This window comes from Salminus brasiliensis, chromosome 1, assembly GCF_030463535.1.
Source record: "Salminus brasiliensis chromosome 1, fSalBra1.hap2, whole genome shotgun sequence".
Taxonomy (NCBI): Eukaryota; Metazoa; Chordata; class Actinopteri; order Characiformes; family Bryconidae; genus Salminus; species Salminus brasiliensis.
This window is the reverse complement of record NC_132878.1, coordinates 58,698,973-58,720,170: the sequence shown is the minus strand read 5'-3', so window position 1 is coordinate 58,720,170 and position 21,198 is coordinate 58,698,973. Positions and strand designations below refer to the sequence as shown.

Sequence of the window (21,198 nt, the reverse complement as noted above, 5' to 3'; positions counted from 1 at the left end):
CTTGCTACATTAGAAAGCAGCTTATCCGAGGGTTATACCAGGACCTTTTGAGTTCTGGAAACACGTCTGCTTACCAAAAACATTGTACTGTGGAAATGAAGTGAATATAGGCTATTGTTTCTGAGTGTGTCTAATTGGTTACGGGTGGCTTCCACTGCTATTCTTCAGCAAAATATTATCATACAGATAGTTAATCCCTGCAGCAAGCTGCAAGCTGTTAGTTAGGCCCATGGCCTTGACAGCTGCGAGAGGTTAAAGGGGAGTTTCGCCAATCTTTCCAAATGTATGCATAATTAAATCATTAAGAAGTAAACAAAGTCTTTCTGATTTGTTTGAAGAGGAAAGATTAGATGGAGGAACTGAATGCCTGTAAAACCTACATCACAGGAAATTGACTATGCTGCCTGATTTATTATAGCTCTGAATACGAGGTTCTGGCCTACAACATTGTTTTAGACACATTCATGGTGGAAAAGGTTTTCTATCATTATATATATATATATATATATATATATATATATATATATATATATATATTTCTGCCATAGCTATCACATCCCCTGGTTCCTGTCACCACCACTGTACAGTATGTTTCTCAACAGTGAACCATTTCCATCAAACCACTCTAAATACCTCTACATCTGAGTTACACATAGTTATAGGAGTCTGTAAGGGCTCCAGGATCTACTGTCCTAGAGATGCATTGTGTTCACCGCCAAACCTCTAGCCCTCTTGTTACTGGGAGCAGTCGAGAGCTTTAGTGTGGTAGATTTAGGCACCACGAGTTGTCTTAAGCGTGGTGGTCAGACCGAAGCAGTGAACATGCAGGAATCCTTCAAGCTACAAATAAGCCAGAATCAAAATCCTAGTCCCAGCATGAAAACAGTGCACTGCTACACAACAGCACACACTGCTCTTCATTACAGTGAGAAAGCTGAAGGCTATGGGGTGAGAATACAGGGAGGATTTATTTTCTAATTGATTGATTGATTGACTGATTGATTGATTGACTGATTGATTGTTAACACACGCTGCTGTCTGTGTGTTTAACTGAAGGACTGTGTCCTGTGTGTCTTGCTCGTCCCACTGTTCACCGATGAGCCGGCGAGAGCGTCTCTCATTGGTCGGAATGTTCCTATGGTAACGGAAACAACGCGAAATGGCGTTCCTTCAGTGGAGTGTTCAGGACGTGGCGGAATGGGTAGAGTCTCTCGGGTATCCCCAGTACACGGTAACGCACGAGACACTCAACTCCTGCTAACTCACTTGACTAGCTAGCTAACTCCTGCTGGTAGCGCATTGCCCGCCTTAACCGTGAACTTGCACTCTAGTCTGTTCTAACGTCTAGTCCGTGTCACTGAGTGGTCGTCAGATGTAGTATTAGTGTATCATCGTCAGAATCATACGAAACGCATCATGATACGAGCAGAACTGGGACAAAGACATCATGGTTGTGGAAATGAAATGGACTGTCACGTTAGCACCATGTCTGTTGTGCTGTAGACACCAGGCCCTCGACACATACTTTACATTGATGACTATTACCTTGATATTTCATGACATCATTGCTCATTTGGGTGATGGGTCATTATTAAACGTCATGTGATGCCACGTGCTTTTGATTCAGAGGACTCTAAATTGCTCCAGTGGTCCTCACCAATACCTGTGCCTGTAAACACACACTCACATCTGTGCACCCTTTCTTGTTCTCTCTGAGTGCCTCCAGCTCTCTCTGGCTCTCTTTCTCTCCGTTAGTCAGTGTAACAGGCTTTATTATCATGATTTTGCAAAGCAACTCGTAGCAACGTAGCATTTATGCATTTTCATCCCATAAGAATGAATCAGGTGCAAAGGTTTCTGCCTCCTTCGAATGTCACAATGATACAAATCCACGAGTAACACCCAAACGACCACATAGGTTACCACAGCAACAACCGCGTAACACATGAGCAACCACATGAGACACCTTAGCACCAGCAACTGCCTAGCAACCACCGAGCAACCACTATTCAATACTCTAGCAACCACTTGAAGTAGCATAGCAACACTATAGCACCCATCTATCAAGCACTTAGAAACACCATAGAAACCTGCCTAGTAACCACTAGGCAATGGTATAGTAAACACATGAGGCACCATTGCAACTTCCTAGCAAGTAACCAATAGACAATGCTATAGCAACTGCCTTGTAACCACTAGGCAATGGCATAGTAATCACATGAGACAACATTGCAACTGCTGATCTAATAACCAATAGACACTGCTATAGCAACCACCTGAAATAGCATAGCAATCACCTTGCAACACAATAGCACCTACCTATCAAGCACTTAGCCACACCATAGTAACCACCTGGAATGCCATAGCTACTGCCTAGCAACCACCTAGTAACCACTAGGCAATGCTATAGCAACCATCTGAGATACCATAGCAACCACCTTGCAACCACTTAGCAACACCATAGCAACCATCTAGTAGTATTATAGTGACTACCTGGAAGCAGAAACCACTTAAGCTGTGCACATATTCGGCATCCTTCAGAAATGTTACTTGTCTAGTTTATTATAATTCCAACTTGATGGTTAATAGATGGTTAAGGCCTTGATTGTTTTTGCTCTGCTGGGTAAAGATAAATGAAATGATTATTATTAGTATTAATATTATTATAATTATTACACTCACAGGGGTCAATCCCTCACAGAGGGAAAGCCAATCTCAACATAATGTGTAGGTTAAGCCATATTTAATGCTTGCGTTGACATTTAACAGAGCATTCTCTTGACCCTATTATAGGTTAAAGATGACTAAATAATGCACTGGTGTTTTAAAATGTAGGATAGATCACAGCTCTTTGCACAGGGCTGGAGCTAGTGTCTCCCCTCTCCTTTTAAAGACGTGGTCTGGACAGCTTTTCTTTAATAATGCTTTGTCATCATTGTCCGGTTATGCTTTGCTAGCATCACGTGGCAAAGAAACTGCTCCCCTTTCCATCCACATCAGCAATCACGGCCCCTACCATACCATCTTAAAACACTGAAAAACAGAGACATCATCATACGGTGTAAAGACATCAAAACAGATCTGGCCACTGTGTGTATCCATTCAGTGTGAGAGACCTCTTTTAAATGAAGGTTTATGGTGCAGTTAGTCTAGCCTGTGTTATCTAGAAATAGCCCATTTCTCTAAGGAGAAGAAGAGCTAAAGGCCTGTGTTTGTTGTGACCAGTTTGAGTCATAACCTGTGTGAAATGATATGTGTTATCCTCTGTTTTAATGATTTGAATAAATTTGCTTACAGGCATGCTTCACTGAGAACCTCATCACAGGCAAAAAACTGATTTATGTAAACTGCTGTTACTTGCCACGACTGGGAATCACTGACTTTGAACATATGAAGGTAAGAGTCTGACATCATGGGCTGCAGATCTATCCAGTATTTCCAGTCTTTCTGAACACATTCTATTGATTTTCCCTTCCATCATTTTCCAGAAGATGTTTTCAGGCAAGGTTAAGTGTAACATGATGACAAGGAGGATCAGGAAAGCATTGTTTTAAATGTTGCAAATGAATGGTGAGCCCCGCTGTGTGATGAGCTGGTTTTTCTGTGTAGCCTGTTCACCTTTGGCTCTCATAATAAAAAAACAACAACTCTGACCTATTACAGAATGCACCTGCGGTACCTTTTAATCTTTACCACACCAATCAGACCCACCAATAAACAACCCTCATTTCTCCTGCAGGTTATCTCCGCACATGTGCGAGTTTTGCTGGGTGTCTCTGAACCTCTGTGGAGTCGCAGTATTGCAGACCCTCCGCGGGATGATATGGGGATGTTTCTGGAAATAAAGAGCAGGACTGGGGACAGGGCTGATTCCCTCACCTACAGACAGTTCCTCAATGACCGGAAAAAAACTTGAGGCTTTCTCAGATGATCATTTTTTTTTTACACATTTATTATTATGTTCTTACCCCAAGTGTGTGTGACTGGGGGAGAATAGAGTCATAACATAATAAGGGTTTTTCCTCCATTCTTTTCCTTCAGAGAGAGCATGGACAAAAGTATTGGGACACCTGCTCGTTCATTGTTGTATCCTAAATCAAAGGCATTAAAAAGAGTTGCTTCTGCTTTTGTTGGAGTAACTAGTCTCTACTGCCCAGGGAAGGCTTTCTACTAGATTTTGGAGCATTGTTGTGAGGATTTGACTGCATTTAGAGACAACTGCGTTAGTGAGGTCAGTATGTTGGATGATCACGACGCCACCTCCTCCCCAACTTCCCAACTCATCCTAAAAGTATTGGATGGAGCACCATCATTCCAGAGAACACAGTTTCACTGCTCCACATCTCAGTGCTGGGGGGCTTTATACCCACTCTAACCCACGACTGTCATCTGGCAAAATGCCAATAGGGTTATGTTTTTCTGCTCAAGAGAGTCCAATACCATTGGCAGTACTTCTCCACAGGGATTAGACAAGCTGTATGTGTCAGCAATGGGTGCTGCTTACAAAAGGGGTGTCCACAAACATTTGGACAGACAGTGTATTTCAAACCCATATTTTAAGGCATACGGCATTTATGGTACTGTAAGTGCTCTGGAGGAGCGCTGCCGGGCTGCTGAGATAAAATATCTGCATTCATTTTACTTCATTTGTCACTCAACAGGAATAAAATGTGGTATCCCTCAGTAACGCTAAATCCTGGTGAATTTAGTAACAGTTTCTACGTCTGATAAATGTTGATGTCTGGGCAGCACCAGACATGTACATGACATTGATCCAAAATGTCCTTATTGATTATTTCTTAATCATAACATCCATGACTACCTCAGGGAGTTCTACACTCACCCAGTCTCACCCAGGTCACATAGCAATTGCCTGGGGCATGGGGGGGGGGGTGTTTCGGGACGAATATAATGGCTGAAAGCGACCCTAAAAATATATTAAATGAGCATTTTGGCAGAATTGTTAGAGTTGCAGGACCCAGTGTAATATATTTTTATGGGGCCCAAAATCCCTGGCAGCGTCCCTGCCAAATGTAGGGGAAATAAAATCTTTCTGTTTTGCCCTGAATCATGTTTTTGCATGAGAAAGTAACGGCAGTACATCCTTCAACAAGTTCTTGGAAGGGTCTTTTATATAAAACCATCACAGCTTAAAGATGCATTTGCCTGGTTCAAGGGTTCGCCTCCACTATCATAATCACAGTCACGAACCCCCTTTCAGTGCTATAGTACGACAGGGGGCTCTATGAACCAGGAGTTCTTTAAAGATCCATAAACAGCAGGTTCACCATCATGGAGAAGAGCCAGTAGAATAGTTCTTTGAGTGTCCTGGAGTCTAAAACCATGACCTAGAAAAAAGAAAAACACCGAGGAACCCTTTTCATGGGTTTGTTGTCGGGGGTGTGCTTGTCAAGTCGCAGCAGTTTTTCTATACAACATCACAATACATAGATTAATGAAGTTCCCCATGATAGTGCCTCTTAATCTCCTCTTCCTGAAGCTGATACGGCTGAGCTTAATGCAGACGCCTAAGTGGTCCCATTAGCGTCCAGAGCCATATAGAAGACGCGGGCGGGCGGGAGAGGCCTTCCTGCGGAGGTCTTGAGCAGTGTTCCAGATGATCCACGCTTCTCCTGAAGGTTCCTCGACTCCGACGAAGATGAACAAAGGGCGAGAAGAGCGCACTCGTTGATTCAGTGTAGGAATGAATGCTTTTGCAAAGCTCTCCAAAGCCACACTGTGAAGCATGCACGTCCACCTGCAGTGTGTACTGCGCCACAGCAGAGGAGGGGTGTGAAGTGGAAGCCTTACGGATGGGACACCTGCTTCATCCTCCCAGCCTGACACCACTGGAGGCCATATTTGGGGCGGGTGAGGCGGTGGAGGGATGTAGGAGCAGACATGTGCGTGCTGGGATGAAGTGAGCGCCGGTCGTTTCTTCTCAGTGAAGGGAAGAGACGAAGAGAGAAGCCAGAAGGGAGAGAGAGAGATAGAGAGAGATAGAGAGAGAGAGAGAGAGAGAGATGCTGCAGCGGCGCGGACGGAGCTGAAGGCTTTTTGAAGGCGGACACCTTCTTCTCGTTGCGTTGGGACTGCTTTACAAGACTGCTTCCCTTCAGCCGAGCCCTCTCCTCTCTTCTGTCTCTCCTGCTCTCCTGCAGCGATGGGCTTCTTGAAGGACGTGCGCGTACGCGGAGCGCATCGGCGTTTTATTTGACCATCGTCGCCCCTCTTTATCTATCTGGGTCATCCGAAAGGAGCTTCGAGCAGGTGGATGGACTGGGCGAAAAATGACTGAGTGACTCGCAAGGGAAACGAAGGCTCTTCGGCGCGAGGCAAGGCGAATCTCTCCCCAAGGTACATGTTTATAAGGCGTTGCAGCTTTATGTTTAGCTTTGCTGCTTGTGAACTGTTGGCGTGGTGGAGGAGAAATCGTGGGAGAATTCGTTAAAGCAGGAGCAGCGATGTCGATTTTAAGAAGGCGATCAAGACGGGGCAAAAGATCTCCTTAGCCTCTGAAGATGGTAGTCGTGCTTAGATGCGCTGCAAGGTCGCAAAATTGCCTTTACCTGAAGGAAGCGCAATCGACATGTAGGATACCACCGTGGCTTGCATGCCAAGTGGTCGCCTACCCCACAAGATCGAGCCCTAAGTTTGGATGCATTGCATGTGGCACCAAATTACGCCTCGCCATTAGCATGGCCAGTGTCAGCTCTCAGTCCATTCAATACCAGTTGGCGTGTTTTCTCCTACATAGCGAGATGAAGTGTGCAGCTATGGCTCCAACCTAACCTTGGTGTTGAGCTGCGAGCAGACCCTCCAAGCAGTTCTTTTCTCTCAAGACATTGAGAGGCTCTGACGACAACCTTATTAAGAGAGATCAATATTTTATGCACAGATGTGGTGATGGGCTTCACTTGTCACTGCTAATGAGATGAAGAGAGTCATATGTTTGTGTATATATATATACACATGGATATATATGGATATGCATAAACATTCAATCTTTAGTGTGCTGAATTTATGTATTTACTTATTTAAAATTATTATTTTAATAATTATGTATTTATATATATATATGCATAAAATTGTGGAGGATTAGATGCTGCTGGAGAGAGCAGGGCACTGAGACGGTGAAAGTGTAGGGAGGGCAAGATATTGTATTGTGTTGCTCAGGTCATGTATAAGCAGTGAAGCAGTGATGCCACTATGGAGAACAATAAGCATACCACCGGCCTGCGTTCAGTCCTCTGCAGGTGGGTCATCCAAATTCAGAGGGTACCTGTTCTTAACGTTGAGAGAGAGAGAGAGAGAGAGAGAGCGAGAGAGAGGTGAGAGAGAGGAGGGATATAGAGAGACTGCATCATAACTGACGTTAGTGCATATTCCATGTTCAGCAGAAAAGCAGTGCCTCGCGCAGGGTGTGATAGACTGTGACTTCCAGAGTGATTAGTGATTCCTTTTCTCACGCAAATAACCTCCTAACAAGGAATAAATGAGTATGAATTTGGTGGCTCGACTTCAGTGACAATGTTAGTGCGCAAGTAGTCGCCCAGTGCTCCATTAGCCATAAACTCTCACTGCCTCAACGACCAGACAATTCATGAAAATGCCCCTTAAATAAGAAGCTTGGCAGCTATCCATTTTTCTAACAACCATCCCTGAAAGGCCTGGTGCTGTGTGTGTGTGTGTGTGTCTGCAGTTTTCCTTTGAATCTTTTATGTGTAATCTGCTGGCTAGTGGCTGGATGTGGTCAGTCAATACAGAGAAATTTGTACACTGAGAACGGTCTGCTGGATCTTTTTGCTCTTTTTCGGCTCAGAAGCAATCACATAGCGACGGAACCACTAGAACCCGTCTTTTAAAGCCCGATAACCCCAAGCATGTGCCTGCTGCAGTCTAAAACCTGATTCCAGATGACCCTGATACATGACAGCATGGTGCAGGGCAGAGGCTGTCTGAAAGGAGGAGTGTATCTAAAAGGAGGGGTCAGATATAATAGGCCTGAAGTTGTGAGAACGTTTCAGTGGATGGTTTCAGGTTTAGGAGGTTTTATCTGCAATCTGATAAGGGTACCTCAAATGCACAGTGGTAAAAAAGATTAAATAGTATGCACAGGATTAAATGATACACAAAGGTTGGTGTGTCTTTGGATAGTCCTTTTATTTTCCTTCTTTTTATACTGCGCTCATGTTCCAAGGCCTCTGCTTCCAAAAAAAAGGGGGGGGGGGATCCTGAGAGATGCCTTCATGCTGTCCTTTTCACGTTTGACTAAGTCTTGGACCCTTTGGACAAGAAAAAAAAAATCTTCTCCGCTCTGAGCAAATCGATGCAGTGTTTCAGTAGGGGGGGGGGGGGGGGGGGTAGCAGGTCCACTTCAGCCCAGTGAACATCCAAAAGCTATGCCAGCTAAAGCAGCCAGCTGGTTGGCACGCAGCACCATCGGCAGTTGCTCAATAAAGTGGCGCGATCTGGAGGGCATTTGACATGCTAAAAGAGTGCCATAATCAGCCCATTAAACAATTACATGACAGGTCGGTTTTCTCACTTCATGGGGCAGTTGATATCATCAAGTCACGTGTACTGCTGCAAAGGATTACACTTACAGCCCAGTATTAGAGAGCTTCTAAAGGAACGGTTCACTGAATTAAATTTACTTTACCTTTAATGTGCACACTGAGCAAAAAGAGTCCTAGATAATACTAAAAAGGGGTCCTTCGACTGAAGGGTAACAATAGAGGAACCTTTTTTGTAAATTAATTTGTAAAGGAACCTTCTTAAAATAACCATGTAGAGAAACCTTTCCCTCGTAGAAATCATTAGTAGTGGTATAGAGCCTTAACATTCCTAGAGAACTACTGCGTCTTTGCCTGGTTAAATTAATTTCGTTGATGAAGACTTTCATTTTATATTGTTCTTCTATTGTTACAAGACAAAAAAAGCATTTTCATACCATTTACTAAGAGTGTAGAGTACTAAAAAAGGAGACACTGGGCTCATAACAAAAGTGGGCCCTTTTTGGTGCCATTTTTTAAAATGTCCTTTAAAGAATCCTGTACAAGAGACTTTCCATGACAGAAATCTATAGAAAGTCAGTTGTGATATGAACCCTGAACATTCTCAACAAACCATTTGAATGCATAAATTGATTTATATGGCAGAGCAACTCTCTGATGAAGACTTTATTGTACATGGTTCTTAAACAACCTTAATTAAAAGAAAATGTATCCATGTACACCAAAAAAGATTGTTACAGGTAAAACAAGCATGCTAGGAATTTATCAGAATTTAAAGGGGTCACTTGACCTATAACCCTTTTGGTGCTTTATAGCACCATGTACAAGAGGCTTTCCATCACAGAACTCTGTAGTGAAGAAATAGATATAGATGTAGATGAAATGATATAGGACCTGTCTCTGAGAATTTCTTCTTACATGGTTCTTAAAGAACCCTTTTTATTGTCTCTACACAGACCGAAAAGGGTTCTTCTGTTGTTACATGTCAGTTGTTTTTTATTCCACATGTTCAGAGTGTAAATACTTAAATTGGTTGATTAAAGAATCGTGCATTAATCATGCATTAATTAAAGCATCTTTTCATCATAGAAATCTTTAGAAAAGGCAATAGAAGCTGAACACTCTTAAAGATCCATTTGTATGGTTAAATTAAGCTTATTTCTAATAGAGACTTTCTTGTTCATGCTTCTTAAAATATAACTTTATAATATTGCTCCTCCTTGTCTTTATGGACCTTGCTTTGTGCACTGGTGCGCAGTCGTATTGGAACAGGAAGGGGTCATCCCCAAACGGTTCCCCCAAAGTTGGGAGCATGAAATTGAACAAAATCTCTTGGTATGCTGAAGCATTAAGAGTTCCTAACATTGAAACTTAGGGGCCAAACCAAACTCCTGAAAAACAACCCCACACTATAATCCCCCCTCCACCAAACTTTACACTTGGCGCAAAGCAGTCAGACAAGTACCATTCTCTTGTCAACATTTTTTATAGAACTGTGGAGTTTCCCTCAAAGAAATCTTTAGTTTTGACAAGGGTGATATGGAACCTGAAAACTTACCACTCAAAGAAACATATGCATAAATTTAAATGTCCATTAAAGAACCATGTACAGAGTTTTTTTGATCATAGACAAACCCATTTAACCGGACAAATAACCATTTAGGTGTTCAAATGGTTCTTTGAAATGCCATGGATCTTTATAAGACATTTACTGAAGGCAAACACCTCTTTTAGAGTGTAGTCAATTATCGGAGACACATTTGGTGTTGCTTTTTTAGATTAGCAGTGGAACTGTGCGGCTAATATAACAGAAATCTATAAATGATTACGATAAATATAAATCTATATTTAGACTATAGTGATGTACTTCCATTTATTAATGTAGTTAGTGCAAAATTAAAACTAAATATGTCTTGACTGATTGACTATGTTTTATGTAAGGGGAAAATAAAGAACTATACATTTGAAGGTGGTCTGAGTTGTGTACAGTTAAAAGGACAAGGTCCTTGAGGCATTAACAGGTCCTCAAGGTGCTTTAACAGACTAGTGTTCTTAGGGAAACCCATTTTTGAGAATGATGGCCATTGCAAAGAGCTGAAGATTGTTTCAGTCAAGAAAAATTCCTCATAGTTGGATATGCAAAAATAGTAGCCTAAAGATCCTCTAGGAACCTTCATTCAAACAGGTTCTTTGAAAAAAACAGATTTTGAAATGAGGAAACCCAAAAGGCACCTCTAAGAGCACTGAGGAGCCTTTAGGTTCATCAAAGAACTACTTATTTTTTACAGTGAAAGGATGGATCTAATGTACATAGATGCCTGCTTTAGTTTATTCATCCGTAGGTTGTAGAACATATATTTTTTCAAATATTAATCCCAGTGATTTGTACAGATTACCCTCTGCCTTTTCTCATCAGAGGGGCTGTGTAATATGTATAATAATCAATCAAAGCTTGGCCTACTTGCCTATTGCTCTGCTGTCATTCCAGTTAGCTGCATTGTGTTTGTGGGCAGTAGAGTGGTCTCTCATGATCCTAATCATGATACATGACGGTTATTATTTTATAAGCCCCAAGTCAAGTTGAGACACTCTGAGCGTTTGTAACGACTGTGAAAGAGTTATTTCCCTTGATGGCACTTGACATACTTAGATATTCAGATTTAAAAGACGTGGCTCTCTGAAGATTCAAATACCAGGAGTAGCAAAAACTGATGTGCTAAAAAATTAATGCATTCAGTGTATTTGTACAGAACATCCGGGAATAAGAGGATTCTCCATCTCAGGAAAAGAGAGCAAGATGAAAATAAAAAGCAGGCACTCACGTTTTATATATATAAATATATATGTATGTATGTATTTTGTTCCAAAAATAAACACCTATATCTGTGTGTATATAGTCCCTCCAGTCTTATAAAGACAAGCTCATCATTCTTGTAGATCGTAGGTTATATTGAATGCTATACCCTTGTCAAGGTTATATGCCTGCGAGTCACTGAAATGATCTCTCATCCTCCTCTTTGCTATTTTATAGTAAGTAACTTGAGCAGCACTGAAGCGCTATGGAAAATCAATATGAACAGAACGACGTCTCCCTCTTGACGTGGCATCTGCGCTGATCCCTTCCCTTTGTCTCCCCATGATCTTTGCAGACATCAGCCTAATTTCGATGAGTAACTGGATGGCCAGACGAGTCTTTCATCCCTTTATACGCAAAGATGAAAGGCTAAGCATTATCATATCAAAACCCTGCATCAGTGCAGCAAGGGCTTTAGTATAGCTGCCCCCAGACAGCTTTTTGTGCATCCTTTAATTCCGATTTCTTGACACTTTATGAGTTATGACAAAAGAAGTTTACTGTACTTAAGAATGGTGTGGAACATTAAGTCAGTTCTTGCAAAGAATGGCATGCGCTTTGGCAGAGCTGTAGCCCTGTCATAAGAGATTAGGAAATGATCTTTTGTACATCAGAGTTGTTTTTATAGCCCTGTCATGCTCTATTTCTTTGATAGGCTTGAAATCCGAACTGAGAAATGTCTGGTTCTTTTCTCTTTACAGGTGTGTTACCACAACAGTGAGTCCAGATGGAGACTCTATTTGTTTACCTGGTGGTCATCGTCATGGCAGTAAAAGCCCAGAAGATCCAAATATGTCCAAAACGTTGCATTTGTCAGGTCCTGTCTCCTAACCTGGCCACCTTATGCGATAAGAAGGGGCTTCTTTTTGTGCCCCCAAACATTGACAGGCACACTGTTGAACTGCGGCTAGGTGACAATTTTGTAACAACCATTAAACGGAAGGACTTTGCCAACATGACCAAGCTTGTAGACCTGACCCTCTCCAGAAACACAATAGGCTCTGTTGCACCCCATGCTTTTAATGACTTGGAGAACTTGCGTGCCCTGCACTTGGACAGCAATCGTCTTACACGCATCACAAACGACACGTTTAGTGGCATGTCCAAGCTCCATCATCTCATTCTGAACAACAACCAACTCACTTACATCCACATCGGAGCCTTCAATGATCTCCTGGCCCTCGAGGAGCTTGACCTCTCCTACAACAACCTGGAGAGTGCCCCATGGGTGGCCATCCAGCGTATGATCAGCCTCCACACCTTAAGCCTGGACCATAATATGATTGACTACATACCTGAGGGGACGTTTTCAGGACTCTTGAAGCTGAAGCGGCTAGACGTCACCTCCAACAAGCTCCAGAAGCTTCCACCGGATCCAGTCTTCCAACGAGCAGGTGTCTTGGCCACTTCAGGCATTCTGGGACCTTTGTCCTTTGCGCTGAGTTTTGGAGGAAACCCACTGCGCTGTAACTGCGAGCTACTGTGGTTAAGGAGGCTGCGGCGTGAGGATGACCTGGAGACTTGCGCAGCTCCCCAGCACCTCTCTGGACGCTACTTTTGGACTGTGTCTGAGGAGGAGTTCCTGTGCGAGCCTCCCCTCATTACACGTCACTCACAGGAGACCAGGGCACTGGAGGGCCAGCATGTTACCCTACGCTGCAAAGCCCGGGGTGACCCAGATCCCGTCATCCACTGGATCGCCCCTGATGGTAGGCTGGTGTCCAACTCATCCAGAACGGTTGTCCACAGTGATGGTACGCTAGATATTCTCATCAGCACAGTGAAGGATTCAGGGTCTTTTACCTGTGTGGCGTCCAACCCATCTGGAGAGGCTCAGCAGACTGTGGACTTGCTCATTACCAAACTACCGCATTTCACGAATGACACAAGCCTGGTACAGGAGCCTGACCCTGGCTCCTCAGATATTGCAACATCCACTAAGGTGGGTGGAGATGCCAGCCCTGCCATTAGCAACACCAAAGCTGGACAAGAAAAGCGGGTGCTGATCTCTGAAATCACATCCTCTTCAGCCCTGGTGAAGTTCAACCTGCAACGGAATATTCCAGGGATTCGGATGTTTCAAATCCAGTACAATGGCACTTACGATGACTCTCTGGTGTACAGGTAAGTTGTTTTTTATGAATTATGCTGTACTTTAAATACTCTAATATATGTATATACATTTAGGTTTGTGAGTACATCCTTCATTGGAGCTGGTGACATTTTTGGAAGCAGTGTGCAGTGTGTGGGCGATGAGTGTGTAGAACAAAGTGAGAGATATGAGACTCTAATTAAACATGATGTAGAATGTCTCACAAACTCACTTGAAATACACCCAAAACACCAAGGACTGTGAGTTGGCAGAATGCAGAAACACAGTTCTTATCAACTTAAATAGTCTTCAAAGAGGCTTCCCAGTTCTGGTGACCGCACAGTGTATGAAAACACTGGTGGAAGTAAGGAGGAACGTGAACTAACCCAGCAGAAGTACTCTAAACAGACTGCAGAGGTTAAGTGGCTCATGAAAGGAGACTCGGCTGCAAAAGGGCCTTGAGTTTTATCTGCACCAGCGGGGAACTGTTGGGCTGTGGACCAAAGGCATTTGATTAGTAGTCAGATATGTTTTATGCTTCACACAACTTCAGATGAGCCTCGTAGGGAGCCTTTCCTTTCAGGGTAATGTGAAATCATTGCAACAGACAGCAACATTTATGGAAAGTGAGCTAATAACTTCATATCTTTTAGGCTTATTATTCAGTTATTCATTTACTAATCAAGAAATTACTCAAGTGTTTTAGCTACTCCTACAAATAATCTAATATATAAAACTATTGTAAAGTATAGTGTACAAAAGGAAAGAAAGGAAATCTGGTCCCCTACATTAAACCTCAGTAATTAATCCTATTTATTATTGAGCAATAAATTGACCAATAACTACTACAAAGCTGACACTTAAGGCATGAACCCCTAAAATTGAGAAAGGAGAGTCTGTGCCTGCTGACGAGTCATTAACGTTTAAGTGATTTACAGCAGAGTACCGCTTTTTTCCTGATGTGTCTTTGCAGAATGATCCCCCCAACCAGTAAAACCATCCTCGTCAACAACTTAGCAGCTGGGACGTTGTATGACCTCTGCGTACTCGCCATTTATGATGACGCAATCACCACCCTGACGGCTACACGGGTGGTGGGATGTGTTCACTTCTCCACAGAGCCCCAGTATCTCCGCTGCCACTTCATGCAGTCTCAGTTTCTCGGAGGCACCATCGTTGTCATCATTGGAGGCGTGATCGTGGCCTCGGTCTTGTCTTTCATCATTTTTCTCATCGTACGCTACCGAGTTTGCAACCAGGAGGGAGTGGACAAGGGAGTGGAGCTGGGCGACATGCGGTCTCAGTCCAGGAGTGAGCAGCTGCAGGGCTGTGGCATAATCAAGTCCATGTCCAAGCAGGTTCTGGGTGCAGAGAGGGACTCCTGCCGGAAAGTGTCGCCACAGATGGAGTCAGTCCCAGCTCCGGCTCCAGCTGCGGCGCCCCCTCCCATGCCTCGGCCACCCCCTAAACCCAGCCTACCCGACTGCACCGTCTCTACCTCTGCTGCCAGCCACAGTTGGCACCCCGCCTCACCCAACACCCGACGTCCTGCGCGCGCTGCCGCCACTGCCCCCAAACCTGCCATCCCACACAAAAAGGACACGCAGGTCAGCGTGGAGCCCGACAACAGCAACAAAAACAACTCAACCAAGGCTCGGCCCAAATCCGCCCAAATCCGGGCCTACTCCACCATGGTGACCCCGGCATCCAGGAGAGCACAGCTGGAGTCCTTGCACAGCTACATGACTGTTCCAGTGGGGTGCGCGAGAGTAAGCCGCAGGCACTCTCTGAATGTAGACTCCTGTAAACAGCCGAGTTACATGACTTACCAGCAGCAGCAGCAGACCGGCAGCCTGCGCTCCAAACGCAGCCTGTCCATGAGTGGTGATCTGCCCCAGCTGGACACTTCAGGCAGACTCCATGGGAAAGATTCACTCTCCAGATCGGAGTGGGTTCTAGAAAGCACATTATAATGAAGATTTTTTTTTTTGTTTAAAAAAATACTACAATGGTTTTTGGTGGACTCACAGATCCTATTATGATCTGATGTCTTATAGCACAGACTGCGAACCTTTTAAAAAGTCTTCAGTTTCCATCTTGGACATGATTCTCTTATATTACGTGAATAAAAAAAAAGAGGCCTAACATAAAGGACTGGTAAATGCCAATGTTTTTTAAGCACAAGCAAAATACCATTTTCTGCATATCCTAAAATAATCCCACCTGTACACTACTTTGTTATATGGAATAATACATATGGTACATCGTGTACAAACATGTTACATTGTGTAAAATAAAATGTGAAAAGCCACTTTGTTTTCATCTGATATTTAAAAAGTTATTCATATCAATGTCAGATATGAGTGATTGTTATTGGACTTGCAGTGTGTTATTTATTTAATAGCCACAGTTATTTGCTTCCACTTTATAGACTGACTCTATAATCAGTATTGTTCAGTGATCAGGCATGCATACAACATGGTCAGAGCTCCTTCAGCAAATCCATATGCTGCAGAATCATAAATCTTTCACATAACTGCTCATTGTATTGATGTTTTTTTCAGCTTCAGAGATGAGATGTCTTCTTAGATTCAAATGTGCATGCTACATTCCTATGCGTTTTCAGCTAGCAAGTTTAACCTCCCCATTTACAGTTCTGCTGAGCTCTTCAGGGATTTGAGTTATTGAACTGTGTCTATCACATGAGATCCATTGCCAAGTCCTGAGGTTACAGACTACATGACAGACATCAATACATCAGGGCATGTAACAAAGGAGTGATCAGAAAGCTGCAGAGAGAGTCGATGCTCTTTAATTCTGATGTTATCTCCAGGAGGTGGTCTTGTGCTCTCTCTCTCTCTCTTGCTCGCTTGCTTGCTCTCTGTCTCTCTTTCTTTCTCTGGCTGGGCGGAGGTAATATATTTCATGAAGTGGAATATCTCATGGCTGAACATGCCTGCAGCAGTGAAGGTTGTGCGGTAATTATTTTTAGAAGTGTTAATCCTCGTCTCCCTCAGAGGCACGGAGTAGGAGAGGGGATCTCGCGCAAGCCTTGGCTTCTCTGAGCTCCTCTGTTTGTTCAAAGGAATGGCAAGAAGGCAATGAAAGAGGCCATTCTAGTCCCAGGAGCCTTTGCTCCCCTCCCCTTTCCCTCCAGCCCTCGTACTTACACAAGCAGCTGCCCTTAAATTTTCACACCAGAAAGAGAGCCAGCATTCACCGTAGCACGGATAGCGTTATCTCATTATCTGATCGCAAAGCACAGTTGTAGTCTGGAGTTTACATGAATGTCACGCCCATACTAAACATGCAATGTATGTTCCTATTCTGGGGCAGAATGAGTGATAACACACTCCTTTAATAGAAGCAAAATGGTATTTGGTGCACAAGTGTTACATTTTTACAGTTATGGTAGTTAGCTTACATTGTCATGAACTGAGAGGTTGCCGTCCAAGAAAGAAGTCCCTGCTTCAAAATTGACACCTTAAAACTAAGGTTTTTAGCCAAACACAGTCTGGAGAAACGTATTATGGTCAAATGAGACACAGATTCACTGTTTGTCCAAGTATGTTTGGAGGAGTAAGGTGTAGCATTTAACCCCAAGACCACAGTAGTTGTTTACTGTTAAGCATGGTGGTGGTTGCATCGTGCTCTGGGACCGTTTTGCTGCTGGTAGAACTGGTGCTTTTCACAAAGTCAGTGTTTTATTAACACAATGATACCAACCACACATCAAAGGTGGTTCTATCAAAACCGAAAAGTGGCATTTAACCAAATATCAATGCTGTATGTATATTTAATGATTACTTGCAGAACCACCCCCCACCCCCCCCACCCCCCCCCCAAGATGAAAACTTGTGCACCAAATTGTTGTTTATTTTATTACAGATGTATTTTGTGCAGTTCAAAGATATCTTGGAAAGTCCAATGTTACCATGATGGATGTATCACTCCCCTGTTTATGAATTTTCCATTCCCATTTCAATTGGAGTTATTGGCAATAGCTTCCTTTCCAACTTCAACATCATTTGACAGCTGACTGCCAATTCTGTTACATTCATTAACAAACTCCCGCACTGGCTGCCATTACACTGATGGTGGGGAGAGGGCAGGTTATCCTACCCACTCAGAGACAACAAGGCCAATGATGCTCTTTGGGACTCCCAGCCACAAAGGAACTGCTTGCCATCATAAATAAAAATTAGTCAGCTGGGCCTGCTATGCATTTTTATTCATGCTACAGAGCAGGGTAGGGTGTTAATTGTTTAATTGTATCATGCTGAGCACCTGTCTAGAAACACCTGCCGGCCTGCACTTACTTTCTCCTCTGCATTTATACAAGTTTTCCTTTAATCTGTCACCCATCTGTATGTTCACTTGTTAAACATGTCTGATTATCAGTTTTACTGAAGTGACCTTGGGTGCAAAAATGGTCATATAAAGAATGATATTATTTTGATTAATCATGCTCTTTGAATAATCAGATAATGATGTATATTGTTTTTTTTTCTGTATGCCTCAACCGGTCATCTCCCTCACAGCAAAATGTACCTTTTATGACTAGTCACATGCATGCAGTACTAATTCTTCATTTGTACCCATTGACTTTGATATGGTTTTGTGATTTACACTGCATTTAATGATGGAGACACAGAGGCCCAGTTTTAGTTAACAGGCCAGGTCTTAAAGATTGAACAGAGAAGGATATTTAAATGAGATGCTGATGGCTGTTTTGTCAATTAATGATTGATTAATTCATGCACGCCAGAAGGGCAAGGTTGTCCTTGGTTCTGCTCATTATCGATATTACGCTGCAAAGTTTTGCATGCTATGTGACCGTCTCGAGGGGGTCCCATAAGGGCACATAAATAAAAGATGAGTATGTGTGGCAAGAGCATCTCTTGAAATGTGATGAGAAGTGCTCCTTAGCTCTTGGGGTATGTTTCAGTCAGCTGTGGATAAACAGAGCTTGCTGTGTTTGCAAAGGGTCAGTAATAACCACTCCTGCCATATGGTGCGTTGCTACTTCAGTGCTGATCTGCTGAGGCCAAGACAGTAAGAGTTTGGGTTTAATTCCCCTCATATGAGAGAGGGTTCAACCACTTTAGAGCCTCTTGAAGCTCTACAAGCACTTTCTAACATCTTCATTCTATCTATCTCTGTCTCTCATTCAGCAGCCATGGCAGCTCTGTTTACCTGTTCAGCAAATACAGTTTCCAGTTACTCTGTATTAGGCCTAACTTTTGATCATCAGCATATTAACCTACATTTCTCTATTGTTCAGCCATCAGTATTATCATTCTATGGCAGAAGTTGGGGAACTGTGGGGTTCTGCACAGTTTGGTGATTTTCCTGCTTAAACACACATTACTCAACTATTGTAACTATTGATTTTTTTTTTTGGGGGGGGTGGCTGAGGCAGGAAGCTGTTCTACACTCTCAAATATAAATGTGCTGAAAATCATGATGCCATGTTTGTTCCTCAAAAGATCCCCGTACAAAATGAATGAGGCTTTTTAAAGAACGTCCACATAATGCACGGGTTCTAACTCTACATCAAACCCAAGAATTGCCCAGTGGGAAATCCACATGTTTTATAGCAGCTTTTTATACACTTCCTGTGAATGGTGTAAGGTTTGCTTGCTTCTCTCTTTTCACAACCCCGTTTGGTTTATTGCAAACACCACTTTCAGTGGTTTGCAATAAACCAATCAAACACAATATAAACAGCAGCTCAACACTAACAACACTCAACTAATAGAACATGTGCTTTCTCCAAATTCAACACACAATGATACTTTTAATGACTCTGCAGTCTCAGATTTATTCAACCCCTTCATGACAAGCGTCTTTAGTGCTTAGTAGAGCAGCCTTCTGCTGTTATGACCTGCTGCTAATGTGATGCATAGCCAGGCACCAGCCTTTGGCAGCGTTCCTGAGGTATCTAAGTCCATTCCTCATGGGCAGTGGCCTACAGGTCACTACTATGCTTGGGTTTGCTAGCTAAAACCACTTTCTTCGAATCCCACCAAAGATTTTTTTTATGGGGTTCAAGTCAGGCAACTGTGATGACCACTCCAGAATCTTCCAGGTTTTCTTCTGAAACCAAGACAAAAGTGGTATTTGTGTTGAATTTGGAGAAAACACTAGTTCTATTAGTTGTGTTGAGCTATTTCAACTGTTCTTGTTTCATTGGTTTATTAACAGCTGAAAGTTTGCTAATAAACCTAAGTTGCAATGGGGGTTGAATCATTTCTATTGCAACTGTAGCTGTGAGGATTTGACTGCATTCAGACACAACCGCAGAGAGGTCAGGTGCTGGATCATAAGCACCACTCCAGCTCATCATAAAGGTATTGGATGGATCTCATCACTCCAGAGAACAGCTTCACTGCTCTACGATTCCAGTGCTTGGGGGCTTTATATCCCTGTACCCAACAATTGGCTCTGGGCATGGAGATCTTAGGCTGCTCTATTCTATTGCCAATTTATGAAAGACAAATCTCACCAAAACCCCTTTTCCCTCCTATCGACATAATGACTTATTTCCACAAGATTTTGGCTCTCAGGTCTCTCAAGTTAATGACATGGTGAAATAATAAGTTCTCAAATGTCAAGTAAAATAAGTTCAGGATAACAAGTCAGAGCCCATTCCCTCTATGGGCTGGCAAGAATGGGCATCCATAGTCTGACGCTTTCTTATGGAGATTAGACAAGCTGTGTCTGGGCGCCCCCTAAAGTAGCTGAAGTCCCTAATTAAAAGGAGTGTCGGGATACACAGTGTGTGTTTGTGTGTTGAAGCTGAGTATTTACAGTCTTTCAAACATTAGGAATGGATGGCAAAAAAACCTCAGTGCATCCCATGATTACTGTTATGTCATATCAAGAGCACAGACTTATCCAATTAAGCGTCGGCCAAGAGAGCAGAACCTTAATGTGGGTAAAGGGGGTGATGCTACACCAAATAAGTGGACTTTACATACCTGCGGAGGGAGATTCTAAACAGGATTATGATATAATGTATGCGCAGGGCAATTTCACGCATATGCATTATTAATGCGGGAAAATGTGCTCTGAATGAACATCCTTGTTAATATTGAATGTGATTACTCCTTCTGGGAAAGGGCTGTCTAGAATACAGTAGGATGATTGAAATGGTAAAACTTAAACAAAACTCAAGACTAGGTCAGTGTGGCATGTGGCAGAACTCGGGGACAGCTGTCCAAATGCAATACTGTATCAAAAAAAAAAACCATAATAAAAACAAAAAAAGAATGAGAAAACAAAACAAACAAAGCCAACAAACAGTAAACAGTCCTTCTTAGCGCAACGTAGTGGCAGTGGCAGTCTTGGCAGAGTCTTGTCTCCGTGTATTGGCCTTGTTCTGCTCAGTAACAGAAATATACCATTGCAGTTATCTGTCTGGAGGTTCGCTCTAAACAGTCACTGAGATTGTTCAGTCATTATCATCAATTGAGGTGCATAACACAGAGCTAATAATGCGCTGTTTAATTATATGGTTCGGGCCTGACTCATTAACGTGACGGGGTGGTTTGAAATTGAACACTGACATTTGGAAGTCATGATGCTTAACACGCATTTGCTGGAAGCCTGGTAATAGCAAGCTTTCAACACCTGATCTACTGCTCCATGGCTTGACGTTGGAGGAGAAAGGAATGGGACACCCTGAAGTAAATGCTGCTCTCGTTCATCCATTCAGTGCGGGTTCAAGGGCT

General features: G+C 43.0%; 2 protein-coding genes across 2 annotated transcripts; both read left to right on the top strand.

The window, feature by feature from the left end:
* Positions 1-1,049: 1,049 nt before the first annotated feature.
* Positions 1,050-4,096, top strand: LOC140577063 (sterile alpha motif domain-containing protein 15-like). The gene is made up of 3 exons (XM_072696854.1): positions 1,050-1,231; positions 3,298-3,396; positions 3,740-4,096. The coding sequence occupies exons 1-3, from the start codon at positions 1,160-1,162 to the stop codon at positions 3,914-3,916; spliced, it is 348 nt and encodes a 115-aa protein (XP_072552955.1). The 5' UTR covers positions 1,050-1,159; the 3' UTR covers positions 3,917-4,096.
* A 1,397-nt stretch (positions 4,097-5,493) lies between these two features.
* lrfn5b (leucine rich repeat and fibronectin type III domain containing 5b) lies at positions 5,494-16,464 on the top strand. Its single transcript, XM_072683479.1, has 3 exons — positions 5,494-6,357; positions 12,072-13,494; positions 14,436-16,464. Exons 2-3 carry the CDS (start codon positions 12,098-12,100, stop codon positions 15,433-15,435), a joined length of 2,397 nt encoding a protein of 798 aa, XP_072539580.1. The 5' UTR covers positions 5,494-6,357; positions 12,072-12,097; the 3' UTR covers positions 15,436-16,464.
* Positions 16,465-21,198: the final 4,734 nt, after the last annotated feature.